The sequence below is a fragment of the Pocillopora damicornis genome, chromosome 3 (genome assembly GCF_964200805.1).
Source record: "Pocillopora damicornis chromosome 3, jaPocDami1.2, whole genome shotgun sequence".
NCBI classification, from domain to species: Eukaryota; Metazoa; Cnidaria; class Anthozoa; order Scleractinia; family Pocilloporidae; genus Pocillopora; species Pocillopora damicornis.
This window is the reverse complement of record NC_142672.1, coordinates 3414286-3433046: the sequence shown is the minus strand read 5'-3', so window position 1 is coordinate 3433046 and position 18761 is coordinate 3414286. Positions and strand designations below refer to the sequence as shown.

Below are 18761 nucleotides of genomic sequence, written 5' to 3'. Positions count from 1 at the left end.
TCGGGGACAGGTAGTACAGCGGTAATCCGCATAGAAATTCAAAATGGCTGATGAAAAGTCGGAAAAAGGTCTCAGCACCAGTTTTGAGCAAGTGTTCTTCGCAATTAGTTAGGAAGACAAATGAAACTTTAATTGAAGGGTTTTTAACCTTGATCTTTGAAAAAATGAGTTTTATGATTATATTAGTCGCAGGTGCGATGGTAATCCCCCAGGGAAACATTGAGACTCTCAGGAAAACAAAACTAACTCTATCTCTCGGGGGCTGACATTATGTACATATTTTTTATGGATTACAATGCCCTGTACACGCAGTTTGCATTTATGACCTCACATCAACAAAGTCCACTTATGTTAACCTTTTAACTCCCATTAATGACCAAAACAGAATTTCTCCTTAGAATATCAATACAATCTCAACCAGACGAGTGATGAGAATAAAGACAAATATCAATTTGGGGATAATTAGTTGATTCAATACTAAATTCTTTGAACTAACATTGTAAGAATTGTATGGTTGACAATCAGGAGAATTATAGGTTTGATCTGGAAGATAAAGGGTTAACCTGAGGAATATGAGGTATTATCAAACTCTAAGACGCAACGAAATCTCAACTTGTACCATCAAAAAACAATATCGTTGTGAAGAAATTATTATCGAGCTGGTGTGATTAATTACCTAGGTATGTGAATTGAGGTTCATACGGAATTTGGTTAAGTTTCATCCAGTGTTTTAAAAACAGCCCTCATAGATGTATATAAAAATTTACAATATGCCACGAATTATAACTTACGAAATTCTGAGAATTTTCTTTAGGTATTTGTGTTGTCCGTGAATCGATTTCGGCACATTTACAGTTCAGGAAACGATAGCACGAGAGGAGCCTTGTCCCTTTTTTCCGACCTTTTTGTAACAAACACCGAGTTTTCGCGCGCATCCAGAGCAAAGATTCAACAAAAGATCTCCCGTAGAACTTTTGACAGTCATTGAGGACTTCCTGCTGTTCCTTAGAGGTTATCAGCCGGGCGTCAAACATGGCCCCCTTATTATGTTAGTTTGAATATGATACCTCGAGCGAGGATAACTCAAACTGACATGTTGAGTGCTTCAGAGTCAACATGGCTCAATGGGTTTGCAAAACCGTGACGTTTGTTTACACCAAGAAAACTGCGTGGGCCACGAGGTTGTTGAAATGGTTGAGAGGTTCTGTTCATCAATGAACAAAGATCAAACACAAGATTTGTTGTTTGAAATTATACTTCCAACTTACGAATGAAGGAAGGAAATCTTGCATGAGGTGAGATGTAACACCCTTGAACAAAGGTCTAGCATATCTTAAAGCTTTCATTTACGGGTCACTTCGGTAGAAAACTGAACGATTGCCACATTCATCTGAACTGATAACTTTTGAGACGTCTGGGCGACTGTTCAGAGAGAAATTCAGTTTTGTAGTTTAAAATCAAAACACTGTCTGATTTATAGATCCGTAGATTTATAAAAACCACAAATAATGCTCATACTTCTGAAACACAAATGTGGGACGCGTATGAAAATAAAACTTTAGTTGCTTCGACAAATCAAATTTTCTCCTTCGTAGCTGGCCAAGTTACGACCTCTATTCCATGATTAAGTTTTATTTTAAATGTGGTAAGCTTCCTATTTTAGCATTTTACTTGTAATTGAAACGAAATATGGATGGTTAGAAGAGAAATTTGTGGGTCAAATCGAGATTTCTATAGGTTTCTCTCAAACATTTTTAACAAAAATATGATTTTTCTTTTCAACGTGGCGATAATTCTGAAACTTCGTCTTTACCTAAGTCATTGTGTTGTTGACTTTCTCGGCAAGCGAAGTGCTTTTTATACATTTAATCCAGAGAGTAGAATTTTTCAGTTTTTTGAAAGCTCACGACCACTGATTGTTTGACTCAAGTAGGGTGACTGAATCACTCAAAAATCACCAGCCATGTCGAAAAACTGGTGCCTGGCGCGCAAGTCGCTGAGCGCGTCATTGGCGGGTAAAGTGGACGAAGGCGCGTGGCGCGCTTTTGAGGCATGACGTAATCAAGTGACAAGTTCAGCAGCATTACCTAACAGCTTGGACTGCGACGGTGATCAAATCGTAACAGCACAACAGTGTCAATTTTATACTAGTTTTAAATTTTGCTCCCCGATTCTTTAGCCTTGGGATTCTTCAGGAAAGGTAAGAGTATTTCTAGGTTTATCGTGAAGTCGTTGAGCTGCACAATTTGCCTCTCTAGTGTTCTGAAAGAAATGAAAAACCCGGGAACTCAACCAAGCGAAGCATTAACAATTTCACCGAGAAATAGTGTCAGCCTGATCCTCATGCACTTTTTGCGATTTCTCCAGACTTAATTAACGCCGTTTTCTGGTCTATTTTGTCGTAAGTAAAATTACTTAAAGTTTTCCTTTTGTAGATTTTATCCACGAAAACATCTGTGATTACTCACGCTTGGAAATTTGTTTGATCTTCTAAGTTAACAGCGAGTTTATTCAATTGAGATAAGCCTTCGAAAGAGTTAAGACATGACTTTTTTCAAGTAAGTTGCTTTGTGAAACATAAATCAAGGTGATTCTTTAAACTTGCAAACGCATTTTCTATATTTTTACGTTATCAATAACTGTTTATTTAAATACCTGTTGCTCTGATAAATATGATTAGGCAATAAGAAACCATATCCATGATTTTTCCTTAATATTTTGGCTAAATTAATTTTGTTTTCGTTGAACATGCTTAGAAGAACACAATCGCCACTGAATCAAAATGACAAATGTTTCGTAAACTTTGGCTTTTTCATACTCGAGAAAAACTTAGAATCTTTGACTTTAAAACGTTTCCACTGAACCGTATGGTTCGAGATCACAGCGTTAACTCGCTGATGGCCTAAATAAATAAACTGACTTACAAAATTAAACAGGAAAAAGGATCAGTAATTTTAAACTCAGGGATATCTCGGTTCATACCAGTGACTGATACGGATCGTGAGTCTGTCCTTAAAGAGAAATCGAGCTGGAAACCCAGCGAGTGAAAATTACACCATGAGAGAAAGGGCGCCACAGGGCAGAGATAGTTATCTTCATATCTTCATTGCTACCTTTAGTCCGCCATGTTTCACTTCTGTCTTCTGCGGTTTTAGTAATTTGTTGTCATTGATCTTGCAAAGTTAAGTGAATCAGTTTTTAAATCAGGGAAAAGAAAAAAATCTCAAGAAATTAAAACCCCGCGTCCTTTTCGCTTGAACGCTGATTTATATTTTGGGATTTTTTAACATCAGATCATAGTTATTTCTTTCAAACAAATTTCGCGTTTCTTGTAGAGACGTTGATATTCATCAAAGAAGAATAGGGATCGCGATCTTAAATTTTCTCCAAGTCTGTATATCATTCTCTGTCATTTTCATTATTCTTCGGTTACGTTTTGCCAGTCGATTTTTTGGTGGAAATATGGTTTTAAACGGTACAAATTCCTCCTTAAATTAACCTATAGGGCACGATTTAATATACTAAATCAGCTAAAACCAACCTAAGGATGTGATATTTTTTCTAGTTATATATTGTGCAATATTTGCCGGTCAATTCAGCGAAATGAGCTCAAATTTGGTCCAGTAAACAAAATCCTAAGATTGTAGTGATTACATTTGTATAGATGAGATTTAAGCCATCTTGGTCTTTAGTTTTGTTTTTTGACAACATTTGACAAAATTTGGCACCTTAACCAAAACTTTGTCACCCACTCGATTCAAATACTCATACCGTATTAAGAGCGCTCTTATTTAAGAGTTAAAGGGATTTAAATTAGTGAATATTCAATTAAAATTTTGCGCTTATGGGCTTTGCGTTAAGTTTGGACTTCTTTAACGAGCCTCGTAGGATAACCGTGCACCCCAGTGGAAGAAAACGTTTTTACACCCAAACTCTTTCATCCCAAGCGTCGTTCATTTAAATTTTTGTCAACCTAAATTTTCCTTCCAAAAGCTGGCTTAAACTCTAAACGATCTGAGCATTGCAATTTGCGTTATAGTTACGAATCAAGTTGTCTTTCAAAGAACCAATTTTAATACCGAGAATAAAGAAATATATGGTTCCTTAATGCATGCGGTTAAATTTCATAAGTTTTCTAACTGGTGCTTCTATACTTCTGGCCAGTGGGCCTTAGGAGTAGCACATTCTGAAGTATTTTATTAATTTCCAAATGCAAAAGAGACGTTATGTCTTCTATCATATGAAAAAGGAAAATTACATGTCACCCCATGTGGGTTATTGATGCCTAACTGAACTGTGCTGATTTGGAAAATTTAGCCTTTTTATTACTTTGTAGGAAACGAATAATGCAAAACTGTTGTTCTCAATTTCTCCATGCTATGTGGCCTGTTTGTGGATAGGGGAACATTCTATAAAGAAAAACAGGTGTCTACAGAGATGTTAAAGAGATTCTTGGTAAAAAATAAGCAGGGCTATGATGTCAGTTGTTCCCGGGGTCGGTGTGACAGGTACCCGTTATCCAGTCAAGTTACCTAACCAAGATTTATCCACCGCGTTAACATTTTAACGACCTATATTTGATTTTAGGCTATGAAGGCTGCTACAGGCCTGCTTAGGCTGGCTTTGGGCCTCGCTTTATTTTTATTAGCGGTAAGTTACTCAATTTTTCTATTACGATAACCGAAGCTAAGCTCCAAACAATCTTTTTCGGCTGTCAATCGGTACTTTGGTCGATATCCATCGATGGCAGGTGAAACCTTGACAAGAGAATTGTCATCGTTAATACAAATATGGAAGTCATTTGAAAAAGCAATATTCTATCTCAAGAAAAATTTATGGTACAAAGACACGGATTAAGTCCATCGGATGACACTGGGTTACATAGTAAAGTATCAAACAAAGAGCTATTTATAATGCAGAATCTGATCGTAATTGAATCCAACATTTTACCTCGTACCTAGCAATGTTCTCCACTGCAACGCAAGCCACATGTTCTCAAGAAACGCGACGACATGCTGAGCTATTACTGGGACCAGAAATTGCCCTTAGGCTTCTTTGTTAATGGTCAAGGAGGTTTAATGGGACCTCCAGGGCCACCAGGACCCCCAGGGGCCCCTGGTTATATGCTTGGTGGCAGTGGAAGTGGAAGTGGTGATGCTGTTGCTCGAGGGGGAATTCCTGGACCTCCGGGGCCCCCGGGACCTCCTGGTCCACCCGGGCTTGGTGGTGCTTCTGCTGTGAGTAAACTACTTTTCATATCGCTAAATGAACTTGTTGTGTTTTCGGTAAGGATTAGATATTGCCGTGTAAAACTACCTGTTAAGAAATCTACTTAAATTAAGGCTCTACAGGATCATTTCAAGTTTTTTTTTCTTTTCTTTTCAAATCAAATGTGAAACATGGCACTAGCTTTATTTGATTGATAATTGTAAGAGTTTTCCAGCCGAGTGGGACTAGTCACAAACAAAATGAACTTATGCTTTCTGCCTTCATGCTTTTTTTCCATAAAGGAAAAAATGTTTATGCTTCTTTTGAATGGAAGTAATACCTCTTGCTCTGTTGGATGTAGCTACCATCCAGGAAAAGCTGACAAATTGAGAGGAAACTTTGCCTCTTGGATTTGCGCTATATTTAACCATTCATTTTATTTGTGCTGAAAAAAAGCTAAGGCTGAGGGTTTTTCTTTAAATGGTTTCTTCGACACGATTTCTTAATTCTCATATTTCAGGGTTGTTATCTCTCTTTTATTTGTTGCTGAAGGAAAAGTAGCTATTTTTGTCTTTCGTCTCTCTTCCTAGGGTGCTCAAGAAACCATCACCTGCGAGGGCGAGAAGGAATGGATTGAGTGTCCACAGTACAAAGTTATCAAAATCAGCTCTGCATTCTGGGGTCGAGATGATGATGCTACATGCACCACAAACGGCGTTCAACACGGACTCAGCACCTCGGCCATGTGCCCTCAGGACGAATCCAACACTATGACCAAAGTTGAAGGACAATGTAAAGACGAGCAAGCCTGTGAACTAGCAGCAACCTCCACCTTCTTTGACAAGACCGATTGTGGACAAGTATATAAATATCTACGTGTGAAATACGAATGTCTGCCTAGCGAATCAAGAGTCAAAGCAGCAATTCAAAGATCAAGAATAAGCGGTTAATTTGATTCTGCATTTGACTGACATTTACTCTATCACATGATAGACCACTGACAAACGATTCCACCGCCTAATATGGTTGTGCTGTTTAACGGATGTGGGACTTCTACTTAGCTAACGTGCGTTTATGAGCTTGTTAATCGCCAGATCAGGAATTCAAACTTAATGAGCCTATTGGAGGTAATGAGAAAACAGTCTTTCTCAACACGATGCGCTTGACTAACTGCTAAACTTTAAATGATTGGAGAACGTTCATAGCGATAAACAACCTCACGTTAGATGGTTTAAAGTGTTTCGTTTAAAGATGGAGGAAAGATAAAATAGAGCTTCCATGCTAACATGGTGTAAATCGATCGTCCAGCAGGGAAGGATACGATATTCTATTCCGTCATATTGCACATTCTTTTTCAATAATTTCAAATGTGTATATAGTTATATTTCTAAAACTCGTTTCACTATTTCGTGAAATAGAAATCCTTGTAAAAATTACCAGCCATTCCAGTAGGCCATCGTAAGCACTGTATTGTACTGACCACAAAACGTGGTGAGACGATTACATGATGTGCTGTAGAATCTGATAACATAGGTGACCATACATGTCACTAGCTCGCGACGTTGTTACGTCTTTAATGTAGCCCCCTATGAATTACAACATTAAAGCTTTATGGTCTTCTAAGATTTACCAGTGTCTCTAGATATTTATAGCTTCTCTGCTGGCCCGCTCCTATCAAGTGCTCATATTGAAGGAAACAGTTAACCCTTTAACCCCCCAAGAGTGACTGGCATGTAATTTCTCCCTATCATATCACCCCTTAATCAAACATTAAGGTCGGGAGAATAAAAGAACTGATCACTATCTTAAGAAGCTCTTGATTGTTAGACAAATTCTCCTTGTCGGCGCCCTAGGAAATGTTTAGAGACCAGTATAGAGAATATGTTTGCTGATGTTCGGGTGTAAAGGGTTAACAGCTGTTTACCGAAGGAGAGATGGATAATTGTTTGAGTATCCAACAAAAAAGTGAGATATTAAAGCAGAGGAAGATGATTTTAACTTGTTTATTCCGGCAACAAGTACAATATTTTTCGGGTGCAAATCCCGGAGGTGAATGGAAAAGAATATACGGAATTTTAGTAGCCAATTAGAACGCGCCTTCGACGCTATGCTTTGTTTTAATAGATGTTAAGTGTCCGTTAAGTATACATAGATATTGCTTAAACTTTCTATAGGCAAGCAAGTTCCCAAGCTTGATTAAATCTTTCCAAGTTAAAGAAAAAAATTTGACTCTAATCTATATCCATGGCAACTCACAACGCGCTTTTTCTACATGCACATAGAGTGCTCTGTAAGCAACGTGCAAGCTGACAATTTATTGTTTATTCTTGAAAATTAAAGTTTTATTAGCTTTAAAATCTGACCTTCATATGCGAGGTTGTTTAAGCCATTAGACGTTACAAAACCCGCTCTTGAGAAAATTAAAAAGTGTTACTGCTCTTTTTTTTGTTACATGCGAACTACGGAGTAACTCATGCATCTCGGAAATGCATCTTAAGCTGCGTTTAATAGTGTGGGGACCTCTCTGGCGTTAAGTGTGCTGTGTCAGGGTATTCGAAACGTTATATTTCTGAGTTTGTGGGGTGCATAAATCATAGGAAAGATAAAGGCAGCAATGTGGCCAATCCAATGTTAGCTATTATAAATTACCTGAGATACTACTAAACCCTGATTGGCCAAACACTTATCGCTTATTGCACGGGTAAACACATAGAAAATTAAAAAATATTTTGTAAAAGCAATAGACCGCACTTTTTATCGGCTTACCGGCGTAATAACGCTCTTGCGATGTTGGGAGAACACTCAACAAGTTTATTAATCACTTACCTCCGGTTCTAAACTTATAAACTTTTCAAGTGTTCTCCCAACATTCCAAATGCGTCATTACACCAGTAAACTGATATTTAGTGCGGTCTATTGCCAAAATATATCTAAGAAATCCAGACTACTTCAACGCCTTGGGCCCACACTGAAACGTCAGAGGACTCCCACCAGGATGAATACTGAACAAAAAAGTTTAAGCTTTTTCGGTGAAAACTAGTGATTCGCTACGTTACATAATATTTGGCACCACATTGCAGAGGTAATCGAAACAAGATTTGGCCAAATCAAATTTTTTCTGTGGTTCTTCCATCACACCATTGAATTACTGAAGAAAGTACGCGATCCCTTTATCCTGAAATATCTGCCTAGGCTGGGCAAACAAGTCTTCATTAAAAATCCATCTTCGGACGATGTAAATAAGGTGTAAATTTCGTTCTCTTCCAATTTTTAGGGGCACTGTAATTATTTACATCAACCTCCACAAGCCAACTTAAGTTGTTTGGGTCAAAGGTGATGGGAGAAAAACTTCTTAGGCTATTTTGCGCCCATTCCACTCATCATTCTACAGTCATATACAACCTTCAGAAATTTCGACACGCCAGGACACAATGGTTTCTCAAAGAACGCATCGGACACAGGGAAGCCACAAGTCGGCTGCCCTTCGCAAACATGACGCAGCTTCTTCACAGCATACAGAGGTTCCACTGGAGAACACATCTTCATTTGCTCCCTAGGCTTGTCAGGTATACAGGTTTTCAAATCGTTCCTTCCCCAGAACGCTGAGTTGATCTTTAGTCCTTCTTCCTGTCCAGCGCATGAGAGTGTCAACATGTGTCCCTCGCAACCGAGCGCCGTGGCGTTCGCTTGCCGAACCCATTCGGTAAGATTGCTTTCAAAAAGGAAACCGAAAGCTGTAAAAAGCCAGGATAAACACCAGCATATAAAACGCAATTCCCAAGGAGCCCGCATTTCAGGAAAACAATTTTCGTACTAGATAAGACAGACAAAATGTACGTCTTTTATGTATATCCTTCTCATTTCGTGTTTTCTCAGCCGTTGGTCAACATGCTACACACAGGTATTACAATATTAATGACTTTTTGATTCGCCAATTGGCTTTCTGATTCCAGCACCAGTTCTAGTTGTTTTCCTTCTTTTTCATCAAATCGATTCGCTCAGTGTAACTCGAACACTTTGGTTGACCTGTCCTTAGTTTTCCTATCTATTTTGAGATTGCCCATTATACCGTTTCAAAGTTATTTTGGAATTAACCTGACTACTTGAAGCTCGAGAACAGGAAGGAAGCTATTAATTCGCATCAGAAGGAGACTAATACTTAAGATTAAGTTAATTAAGTTACGTTCACGCATGAAAGTTGCTGCGATTTAACCACCCAAAAGTGGTTAAATTGTGGATTCTCTAGTTCTTTAAAACTGCTCTTTATTGAATTGTTTTGTATGGTATCAGCAGCCCCTGAAGTACCGCCCTCCCTTGCCGCCCGTTTGTAAATTCGAGAAAATTATTGAAGTACCGTTGTCGCTAAATTTTTTTTTGCTGAAGCTGTTATATTTCACATCATTAATAACTTCATGTTCTCTCGGCTGCATCTGTTCCTATTTGATTGACATGCGAAAATATTTTATAAACTGAAAAGCAGAGTTAAATGCCATGTATCATTGGAAACAGATTGTGACTTTTGGTAACTGATCTCCACTTTAATGTAATTTTATCTTAAGACGTTGAGAAAACAAAGAGCACTGGTTCCTTTCCTCCTCAGTAGATCAGACACCAAGTGACAGAGTGACATGTGCTTCAAAACTAACTGATGACCTGATCGAAAACAAAGCAGGTGTTTCTAGTATTGACCCGAAAACAGAGATAAGCGATCAATTTTAGGATAATTATCGGGGATAAAAGGCTAGAATATTTTTTTGTGTTGAAAGAGATTTTTTCTCGTAAAACGTTCGCTTCTTGATGCTCGAGAAACAGGTTTAGTCTCATGCGAAAAGGTGAAGCTAACGCATGCGTTGTTAACAGATTACATACCTAGGAGATGACTTAATTACGTAACCTGAAGGATGACTTTATGAAAACAGTATTTGCATGCACGGCCGGCTAGTCATAATTTTGTAAAATTGAAAATTTCTCCTCGTCCGAGGGTAACTTTGGATTTTTAAAAAATTATTTTGTTATATCACGCTTTCCGTTGTTTGTGTTTCGAAGAAGCTAACTTTGAAATATTTTTTTTGTGCGTTTTCGCTTGTAGTTTACTGCTAATTTGTCTGCTGGATCACCAGAGCAGCCTACCTGTAATCTTATTTAACAAGGTAAGTGAAAAACTACGTTTCGTTTCTTGTTATTAATGTTTTACTTTAGCGTGCGGTTCACCTACGACGATTTTTGCTATCAAAACTCGGCAACGCTTAACTTAGGTTCAGTAAAAGAGTCCAACTGGCGGCTTAAATTCAACGTGAGGTAATTGTTTGTGTTACCAAATGGTTCATTTCGTTTAATGTTAGAGACTCAAATAGCATCAGGAACGGAATGACCTCTCCAATTCTCCAATTAATCATAATTTACTGATTTTTTTCGACTGTTTGTCAGGGAGATATTGTCCCTTACGCTGAGTCATACTGGTAAATTTTGATAACACTTTGATTAATTTTGGGTACTGCAAGAACGTTTTATACTGATATGAAAAAACTCGATATTGGACAATGTAAGTTACATGATATTTGCTGTTATCACTGATCTGTTTTTTCCTCTGTACTTACTGCAGTTCGCCAACAAAGCTGGAAAAAGCTGTGCATTAAAAAAACGGCAGAGGGTGCCGGAGATCCCTTTTCCAAACATTGAACAGGTAGGGCACGAAAATTGTCTCGCGGAGATGTGCAAAAATTTGGTTCTTTGATTCTTAGACTAGGCGCACAGATAAATGTGAAGATTTATTCGAAATATTTTGCACGAGCATGGTTTTATGAAAGCATAGAAATATTTTTCACGAGAAGCCGATGAGATCAAGGTAGTTAAATCTCTCAAGTGTCAGTCCACGACTGCCGTAGAGGGAATCATCATTGCCAAGCTCAATGATTCTGATCATTATAGTCGAATAAAGACAAGTGTCCAACGATATATAAACTACCGAGACATTTACTGGTCAATTCTGGATGGTTAAGAGGGGCATGCTTGAGACCACAAATTAATTAATAGATTCATAAAATTAGCTCATTCACTTCTTTTTAACATAATTAATCATTTTGTGAACATGGCAATATTTCTTCTCTATCAAGGTAAAATATGACGCTGCTCAGAACGACTTTAACCACCATTTTAGTCATAACTCTCACTGAGTGTACTAAGGTAAGTCAGTGCAATGCATCATACGCATCTATTATGAAAGTTTGTTTCATGCATTTCCTGATACTTTCTTTTATTTCTAAAATCTTTCTTCCGATTGTAACTAAGCGCACTTTGCGTAACGAATGTAAAGCTGGATAATGATAATAAGACAAACTTAGTTTTTGTTCATTACATAGTTACTCGTGCAAGTTTTCATGGTTTATTGAACCTCTAGAAAGTTATCAGATATTTGGGTAACCTGCATGCATTATTTCCTTCAGTAACGCTAAATTTATGCGAGAGTCTGCCTGTACCGACGGAGATCTTTCCCACAAGTTGTGAACCGCATTAGCAAAATGGTTCTAAAGTGGCGTCTTGTAAATATTTCCAATTTGGCAGATGAATCATCGTTATGTAATGACTGGCGGACACTGGTTCCTATTATGACCGAACTTTATTCTCAGAAATAAAACAGCTAGTTCGTTTGAGCAATGTGAATTCATAAGTACATTTAAGACTTTGAGCTTCTGATTTGTTGTTTGAAGAGTTTTATTTCATCCTATTTATCAGCTTAGTGATGTTCCTGACAATGTACAGCTTCAAAAGGATTCAGATATCAACCTGATGGAGGTTTTAGAGAGCCTTGCACCAGTTCCTAGCGAGGAGGTAGTAGCTATCAGACCCAAAGGAGAGGGAATAGAGAGATTTAGGCGAAGAGTGGAGCCTGCCAGCGGAATCTCATCTCTTTCGGAGCTTCCAGATCTCCCAGCACCCCAAGAAAATAATTCCATCTTCAGTCATCGGTCATTTTCTGACAGCGGAGCTACTCCTTCTTCTGGAGAAGGCGAGTGGGACAGCGGACACGCTGCGTCATCAAAAACAAAGAAAAGCGAAATAGCCGGAGAGGATGCTTCTGGTTCTGGAGAGGGGTCTGGGATATTAGAGCACGAGTCTACTGAACAAGAAAAACCAGTTTTGGTGACACCAGCTACACTCACGTCGGACGACGAAGGTAGCTCGGTGGCTCCATCTAGTTTGGCTGGCGCTGCAACAGCACAGCCCCCTCCGGTCGCCACATCACACAACGGCGAGAATAAGCCTTCCAACGCCGTTGCTGATGCCGTATCCTTTAATGCAGTAGAACCTGAAGAAACTGGATCAGCTCAGCTGCGGTCAGTCTCGAACATGAGTGCTCTAACCCAAACCAAAAATATAATCAAAGAGTCGCCTGCCGCCCAACTTCCTAAAGAGGAAGTTCAGCAAACGGCTACCACTAACAAAGATGCACCTGAATCCAGCGGAGTGGAAGAAGCAGCTCATTTTGTTCCATCTGCCGTTACCAAACAGGCTCATACAGCATCTGGATCAGGGGAGTCAAGTGGAAGTGGGTTAAGTGCTGATGAACTTGCTTTCATTGCTGGTCTTAAGAAAGCAAAGGGGCAACAGAGCACTCCGCTTCAGACACCACAGAGAGCTAAGCTACCAGGTAGTGTGGGAAGCGATGAAGGTGACGATGATAATGATGATGTCGATGAGAGTGGAGATGCAAGTGCAGAGCAATCAGATTCAAGTGCTAGCGGAGCACAGGAAGATGAAACGACATCTTCTCAATCTGATGAGGATCAAAACGAAGAAGCTCAACAGAGATCAAAAACAAGCCAAAGACTCGGAGAGAACGCCTCAGAAGATGACGATGACGATGACGATGACGATGACGTCTCAGCCGATGGTTCTGGATCAGCCTCTGGCGACGATGAAGATTATGACGATGAAGACGACTCTGGGGAGTCAAGTGCTGACAAATCAGAGAGAAGAGATACCATTGTTGATGTTGCTAGTGGATCTGGAGTTGATTTTCTTTCAGGAGTGGGTGACTCTGATAGCGAAGATGATTCTTCAGAGAGCTCCGGAGAAGATGACGAGCCTGAAGATGACTTGCCAGGCAGTATAGGTGAAGTGAACGACATTGCAAAATTAGAGCAGAAGCCTGTCCAGGCCGAGACTGCGCCTGGGTTTGCATTTGCGTCTGCATCAGGTGTGCCTCCCAGTAGTCACGAGCTTGCCGCCGCCTCTGGCTCCGGTTTACCCGATGTACGTCAACAGTCTGTCAAAAAGCCTATGCTAGACCAAACATCACCAAAGGCTTCTATTCCATCATCAGGATCAGGGGAAGAAGAGCTACCAGGAAGTGTTGGTGGTATTTCTGACATTGGTCAAGTTGAATCAGCAACACATACAGAAACAAACTCTGCTGCCTCAGGCTCAGGTGACTTTAAGACAACATCTCAATATAAACAAGACGAATCACTTCTGCAACAAGTTTTGCAAAGCGAATCTTCAGGTTCTGGTGAGTCAGAAAAGCAAGATGAGAGTCTTCCAGGAAGCGTGGGTGGACAAATTAACTTGGAAGAAACAACAAGTGCTTCGGGATCTAAAGCCGAGCCTCTCGCAATCGTCAGTCCTGACTTTGGAACAGGTTCAGGCGAAAGTCCAAAGCTTCGCTCTTGGGAACCTGTTGTCTCCCTTCCCCAAGAGTCTCTCAATTCTGGATCAGGAAGCGATGAGAAGTTTAGTGGCTCTGGAATTGCCGACAACCTGGAATCTTTGGCGTCATCTTCAGAGGACGAGACTCTTCCAGGAAGTGTTGGAGCTGTCGGTCCCAATCTTATGACTATGGCATCTCCAGAAAATAAGCCGGGTTCTGGGATGGCAGACCAGTCTGGTTCTGGCTCTGGAGTTGGAGGATCAGGGTTGCAAGAGGAGGTTAACTTGATGAGAGAATTTAAGTTTGGCGATAGTTCTGGATCAGGACTGGAGCAAGCAGATAACAACGAGACCCACGTTGAGAATGAGATAGATTCAGTCAACATAACTAAACCATTACCGGCTTTCGGAGATGGAAGTAACGTAACGCAGTCGGAAAATTCGACTATCATTGCACAGACTAAGGAAAACAGCGCTGTGAAGAATAATGAAAGCAGTGGAGAATTTGGACTTTTACAATCCCTTCAACCCTTTGGGGGATCTGGAACTGTAGAAGAGCCATTACCGGGTGGATTTGGCAATGGTGACAGTACTGACATTCAGTCGCTGGCTGGTTCTGGAGGAGAAGATGCTTCTGGCGTTACCTTAAGCTCCGGCTCCTTTGGCTCCTTTATGGATGAAGGCATCTCTGGGTCAGGATCAGGAGTAGCAAACTCGGACGTGATATCTGAAGTATCAGGAGGTAGTAGTAGTGGAAGTGGTAAATTTTCGTCTGACTCAGAGGAGTTGCAATCCCTTTCGAAAAAAGATTATGCCCCTACAGCCTCAGCCTTAGCATCAGCATCTGCTAGTGCTACGCTAGACAGTGGATCAAGCTCTGGCTCAGGCAACTCTCCGTTACCAGTCGCCAAGCACAACTACTCACCAACGATAAAGAGAGTTGGGACAGGTATCTCGTTCACCCCTATGGCCGCATCGGCGTCAGGCTCTTCTTCATCTGGCCAATCAGATTCTAGCGCAAGCGCACTTCCGGGTAGCGTTGGTGTCGAGGAGTCCTTTTCCTCTTCTGGATCTGCAGTCTTTGATACCTCCGGGTCAGGATTTATCCCGATCGGTGACATTCCTCAAGAGGATCTGCTAAACACCGAGGTTGAGACATCTGCTTCCGGTTCTGATGAAATCAACGTCGTTGAGTCCGGTGCAGGTGAAGGGTCTGGTGCGCACTCAAATAAGGATGAAGAGGTGGAAGAAACAGCCTTACGCTCGCACACTGATAACCTGAAACCCATATCTTTCAACCTAGACTCAGCTGGACTTCAAGCGGATGTTCAAGCAGCTCTAGGCAAGACGCCTATTAATTTAGGTGTCGGATCAGGCAGTACATATGGCTTAGGTTCTGGTGGAGGGATCGATTACGGATCCACCTCAGACTTCTTATCAGGCTCAGGTGGCAGCGGTACGTTAGAGCTAACCCCAGCAACCACCCCATCAGATGCGATTGTAAACCTGTTTGGTAATACGTTTGGCTCTGCTGGGAAAGAAAACTCAAGGAGTTCTAATAATAGTGTGGCTTCGAGCGACGAAGGATCATCATTTAAACATCAAAAGCAAGGAAAGAACAGGCATCAAATACCTGTAAGTGGAAATGATGAGACTGCCTTCTTCGACGATGAAGAACAGGTTAGATTTTGTTTCAGTAGAGATATATCATACTAATCCAGTTCGATGCCTGTAGTATATTCTGATGGGGCGCGTTAATGATAAGCGTAGTCACTGAGATGTTTCTCATTCAAATAAATATCACTCCATCTAGAGGGATATATTATCCAACTTAAAGTCCGACAGGTGTACATGTACGTAAACCAATATGCAGCTACTTTCTCTTAGAAACCCACAAAATAATAGCATGGTTGCTGTCATAGTGGTATAACGTAAAGCTCTTGGAGTAGTTTGGAGCACATTTCGCAACAGTGAACCGTCGAAGTTTGGCTTTGGAATAACACCTGTAATTTGACCTTGGTTTATAGTGCTTTTATTCCTCAAAGTTCAGTGAAGTCAAGATTCATTCACTTAATGTAAAATTTCAGCTTGCCGAATGCTCACTATTTTAGAGCCAACAGCTCCAACTTTATTCCGCTTTGATTAAGTTCACATTCAAGGATTGGTTAAGCTCTTTATCAACCAATGCAACGAGTACTTCTTCGATTGCGTTGTTTGCTCTCTGTCTCATCAATTTTTGCTCAAGTCCTCGAAAACATTTAGCTATTTCAGAAAAGCAGATATAAGGAGATACTTAACTAAGTTTGCCTCTATTTTTTTTCAGGTAGAATTTGATCTTCCCAAGCCTGGAGACACAGTTGACCAACAACTGCTGGACCGATTTATGATCAGTCAAATCTTAGAGCAAAATCTCACATTGTTTTACGGAGGCCTTTCTGGTCGCCCTGGCAAACAAGGTCCTGTTGGCCCCCCTGGAGCGACCGGAATGAGGGGTATGACTGGAGCTATGGGCCCACCAGGTCCAATTGGTGACGTAGGATCCCCTGGTGCTGATGGTGAGTCCGGTCCGATAGGTCCCCCGGGACTCCCTGGGATGCCTGGCTTCAAGGGAGAGAAAGGACCACCAGGTCTCATGGGATTAGCTGGGGAGCCAGGTGCACCTGGAATTCCGGGACCTTTAGGAAACGTTGGCCCTGCTGGTCCAGAAGCTGTAATGCCGGTTAGTAATCGATCTGAGCTTATCTCACAATCCTTAGAGAGTAATTTACTAGCTTTGAAACATCAAAAAACACTAAGTAGGAACAACTCTTGATAAAAATGGAAATTTGTAGGCTTTGACCCGTCAGAGCCCCTAACTTAAAAGGTTCTAAGAAAATTCTAAAATCATTACGCCCCCACTTGCTCAATGCTGACTGAGACAAGTGCCAGAACATAATTTAAAAAATCCTACAGTTTTTTAGAACTATTAAACCATTTCCTTTTTCCCCATACTCGTGCGTTTAAGATATTTTACTCTTACGAGAAACGGCTCAGCTATTTGTCATTGTTTAGAACAGTTTAACGGGTAAACTGTTTTTTTGTTTGTTTTTTAATACACGAAACTGGCGTAGGCGGCATCATGAATAAAAACGTCAGACCTCTCAGTTTCTACTAATTATATAACACTCTAGAGAACACAAACTCATACATCCATGCCCAATTTTAAATCATTTTATCTTATGATTGAATTCGCAACAATAAAACACTAATCTTATTTTCCTTTCATAAAAGTTGTGCGGACGTTTAAGCCCTCACCTTTACAAAACATCCATTGAAAGAAAAGTTCTTAGCTTCAGATGTTATCGTTATCGTATCATACACGTACGTCGTTTATGTTTACGTCATTTTCTTTATGCGTTCTCAGAACTGTTCTTACATTTGCGAGGGAGAGAAGACTTGGCTTCAGTGTAAGCAGTACGAGACCATCAAAATAAACCGTGCGTTCTGGGGACGAGAAGAAAACGAGTTCTGTCCTAAAGCCCCAGTTGGTCTTGTCACAGACAAGATTTGCGAGACAGATGCAGATAACACATTTAAGAAAGTCGAGAGCCAGTGTAGGAACAATCAAGCGTGTGAGATTGTAGCTTCAAACACGTTCTTCGATGACCCAACGTGTAAGAATACGTTCAAATATTTAAAGCTCTGTTACGAGTGTATTCCGGATGAGGTACACACCACAGACGTGTTGCTTGACTTGGGAAAAAGACGAAAGAGAGGAACTCGTCTGGAGGATGTTCTAAGAAAGCGGAGAGAAAAGTCTGAAAGGGAGAAACTGTTAAAAGACCTTTGGAAGCATCCATATCATGCCAGAGTCGTGTGATTGGCTTTCTTCCAATCTGTGCATGTATATCTAGATCTTAGATATTTTGTAAATAGCTCATTGTCGTCTTTCTTCGAAAGATAAGGTAAAAGTGGACCACTGAGATAAAGGGGCTGGCTGAATCGAACCTCCTCTGGAATACTGTTATGGATCTGTTAATTTTGGGGACTCGTTTAAAACAAGAAGATGATTAATCATTCATATGGTCTTAAAAAATCATCCTCGACCTCGAATAAGTATGAATCTCTTCAAAGAAATTAGCTGAATTTTGCTTGTGTACAACATAATCAAGTTTTATGTAGGCGAGAATAGTGACGAAGAGTTGAAAAACTACGTGAGTTGGTCAATATGGCGACTTTAGAATAATACTTATGCTCTTGAGTTGCAAAAAAGACGACGTTTCTGTGCAAGAAAAGAGAGAGGTTTGTATTTCGGATTCCTTTGGCGCTCTTTGTACCCAATCAATAGTTTCTTTTTCAGGAAAGAGCTGACTAGATATATTTTCATGCCTGCGTACAGTTGTAACATCAAATGCCTCAAGTTCTGATTAAAAAAATTTCTTTGGCAGGAAATAAATGCAACATCTCACTGGAAAAGCAATAGAAGATTAGGTTTGAATGATAATGAGTCTCGAAACCTTTCGATCCAATCAAAAGTTATTCACTGTACATGTGTTTACACCGTTTTCCTCTATGGGAAAATACACGAAATGAATTCTGTCTGTAAAATAGGTTTGATTATTTTATATTGAACATAAAGCTAAAGATTGTATAATAATGAAGATATGGCACCCTTTCGGTAATCGTGAAACAGAAGTTATGCCCACAGCAGATGAATTTTACCCATAGTCACACTGACTGATGTGTTAAATCAAATATATCTCGTCGTTTCATTAGAGGGGAATTCTACGCGAATAGGGAGTTTCTGAGATATTTCCTTGAATAAAATGTTTTCAAGAAAGAATACTTGGTGTGAAATGCCTTTTTGGAGTTATCCTTTTTTGCTAGTGAGCCCCACTGAAACTGGGGATCTAACACTAACCACATCG

General features: G+C 40.2%; 3 protein-coding genes across 4 annotated transcripts; 2 read left to right on the top strand and 1 right to left on the bottom strand.

Moving 5' to 3' along the window:
- Nucleotides 1-891: 891 nt before the first annotated feature.
- On the top strand, nucleotides 892-6837 carry LOC113666184 (uncharacterized). 2 transcript variants are annotated; one of them, XM_089200967.1, is made up of 5 exons: nucleotides 892-1295; nucleotides 1931-2200; nucleotides 4588-4650; nucleotides 4962-5237; nucleotides 5799-6837. In XM_089200967.1, the coding sequence occupies exons 3-5, from the start codon at nucleotides 4591-4593 to the stop codon at nucleotides 6156-6158; spliced, it is 696 nt and encodes a 231-aa protein (XP_089057093.1). In that variant the 5' UTR covers nucleotides 892-1295; nucleotides 1931-2200; nucleotides 4588-4590; the 3' UTR covers nucleotides 6159-6837. The 2 variants fall into 2 exon arrangements, with proteins under 2 accessions (XP_089057093.1, XP_027037748.1); XM_027181947.2 differs by having other exon boundaries at nucleotides 998-1295; nucleotides 1934-2200.
- Nucleotides 6838-8565: 1728 nt separating this feature from the next.
- Nucleotides 8566-9000, bottom strand: LOC149047861 (protein eva-1 homolog C-like). Its single transcript, XM_089198762.1, has one exon. It carries the CDS (start codon nucleotides 8998-9000, stop codon nucleotides 8566-8568), a length of 435 nt encoding a protein of 144 aa, XP_089054888.1.
- Nucleotides 9001-10099: 1099 nt separating this feature from the next.
- Nucleotides 10100-18676, top strand: LOC113666174 (uncharacterized). The gene is made up of 7 exons (XM_027181933.2): nucleotides 10100-10190; nucleotides 10298-10358; nucleotides 10811-10891; nucleotides 11322-11391; nucleotides 11941-15534; nucleotides 16178-16573; nucleotides 17258-18676. The coding sequence occupies exons 4-7, from the start codon at nucleotides 11329-11331 to the stop codon at nucleotides 17711-17713; spliced, it is 4509 nt and encodes a 1502-aa protein (XP_027037734.2). The 5' UTR covers nucleotides 10100-10190; nucleotides 10298-10358; nucleotides 10811-10891; nucleotides 11322-11328; the 3' UTR covers nucleotides 17714-18676.
- The last annotated feature ends 85 nt before the right edge of the window (nucleotides 18677-18761 follow it).

Coding starts and splice junctions, on each gene's coding strand:
- LOC113666184 (XM_089200967.1), top strand. CDS start 4,591: ATGAAGGCTGCTACAGGCCTGCTTAGGCTGGCTTTGGGCCTCGCTTTA. Junction 4,651..4,961: donor TCGCTTTATTTTTATTAGCG/GTAAGTTACTCA, acceptor CCTCGTACCTAG/CAATGTTCTCCACTGCAACG. Junction 5,238..5,798: donor GGCTTGGTGGTGCTTCTGCT/GTGAGTAAACTA, acceptor CTCTCTTCCTAG/GGTGCTCAAGAAACCATCAC.
- LOC149047861 (XM_089198762.1), bottom strand. CDS start 9,000: ATGCGGGCTCCTTGGGAATTGCGTTTTATATGCTGGTGTTTATCCTGG.
- LOC113666174 (XM_027181933.2), top strand. CDS start 11,329: ATGACGCTGCTCAGAACGACTTTAACCACCATTTTAGTCATAACTCTC. Junction 11,392..11,940: donor CTCTCACTGAGTGTACTAAG/GTAAGTCAGTGC, acceptor CCTATTTATCAG/CTTAGTGATGTTCCTGACAA. Junction 16,574..17,257: donor GTCCAGAAGCTGTAATGCCG/GTTAGTAATCGA, acceptor ATGCGTTCTCAG/AACTGTTCTTACATTTGCGA.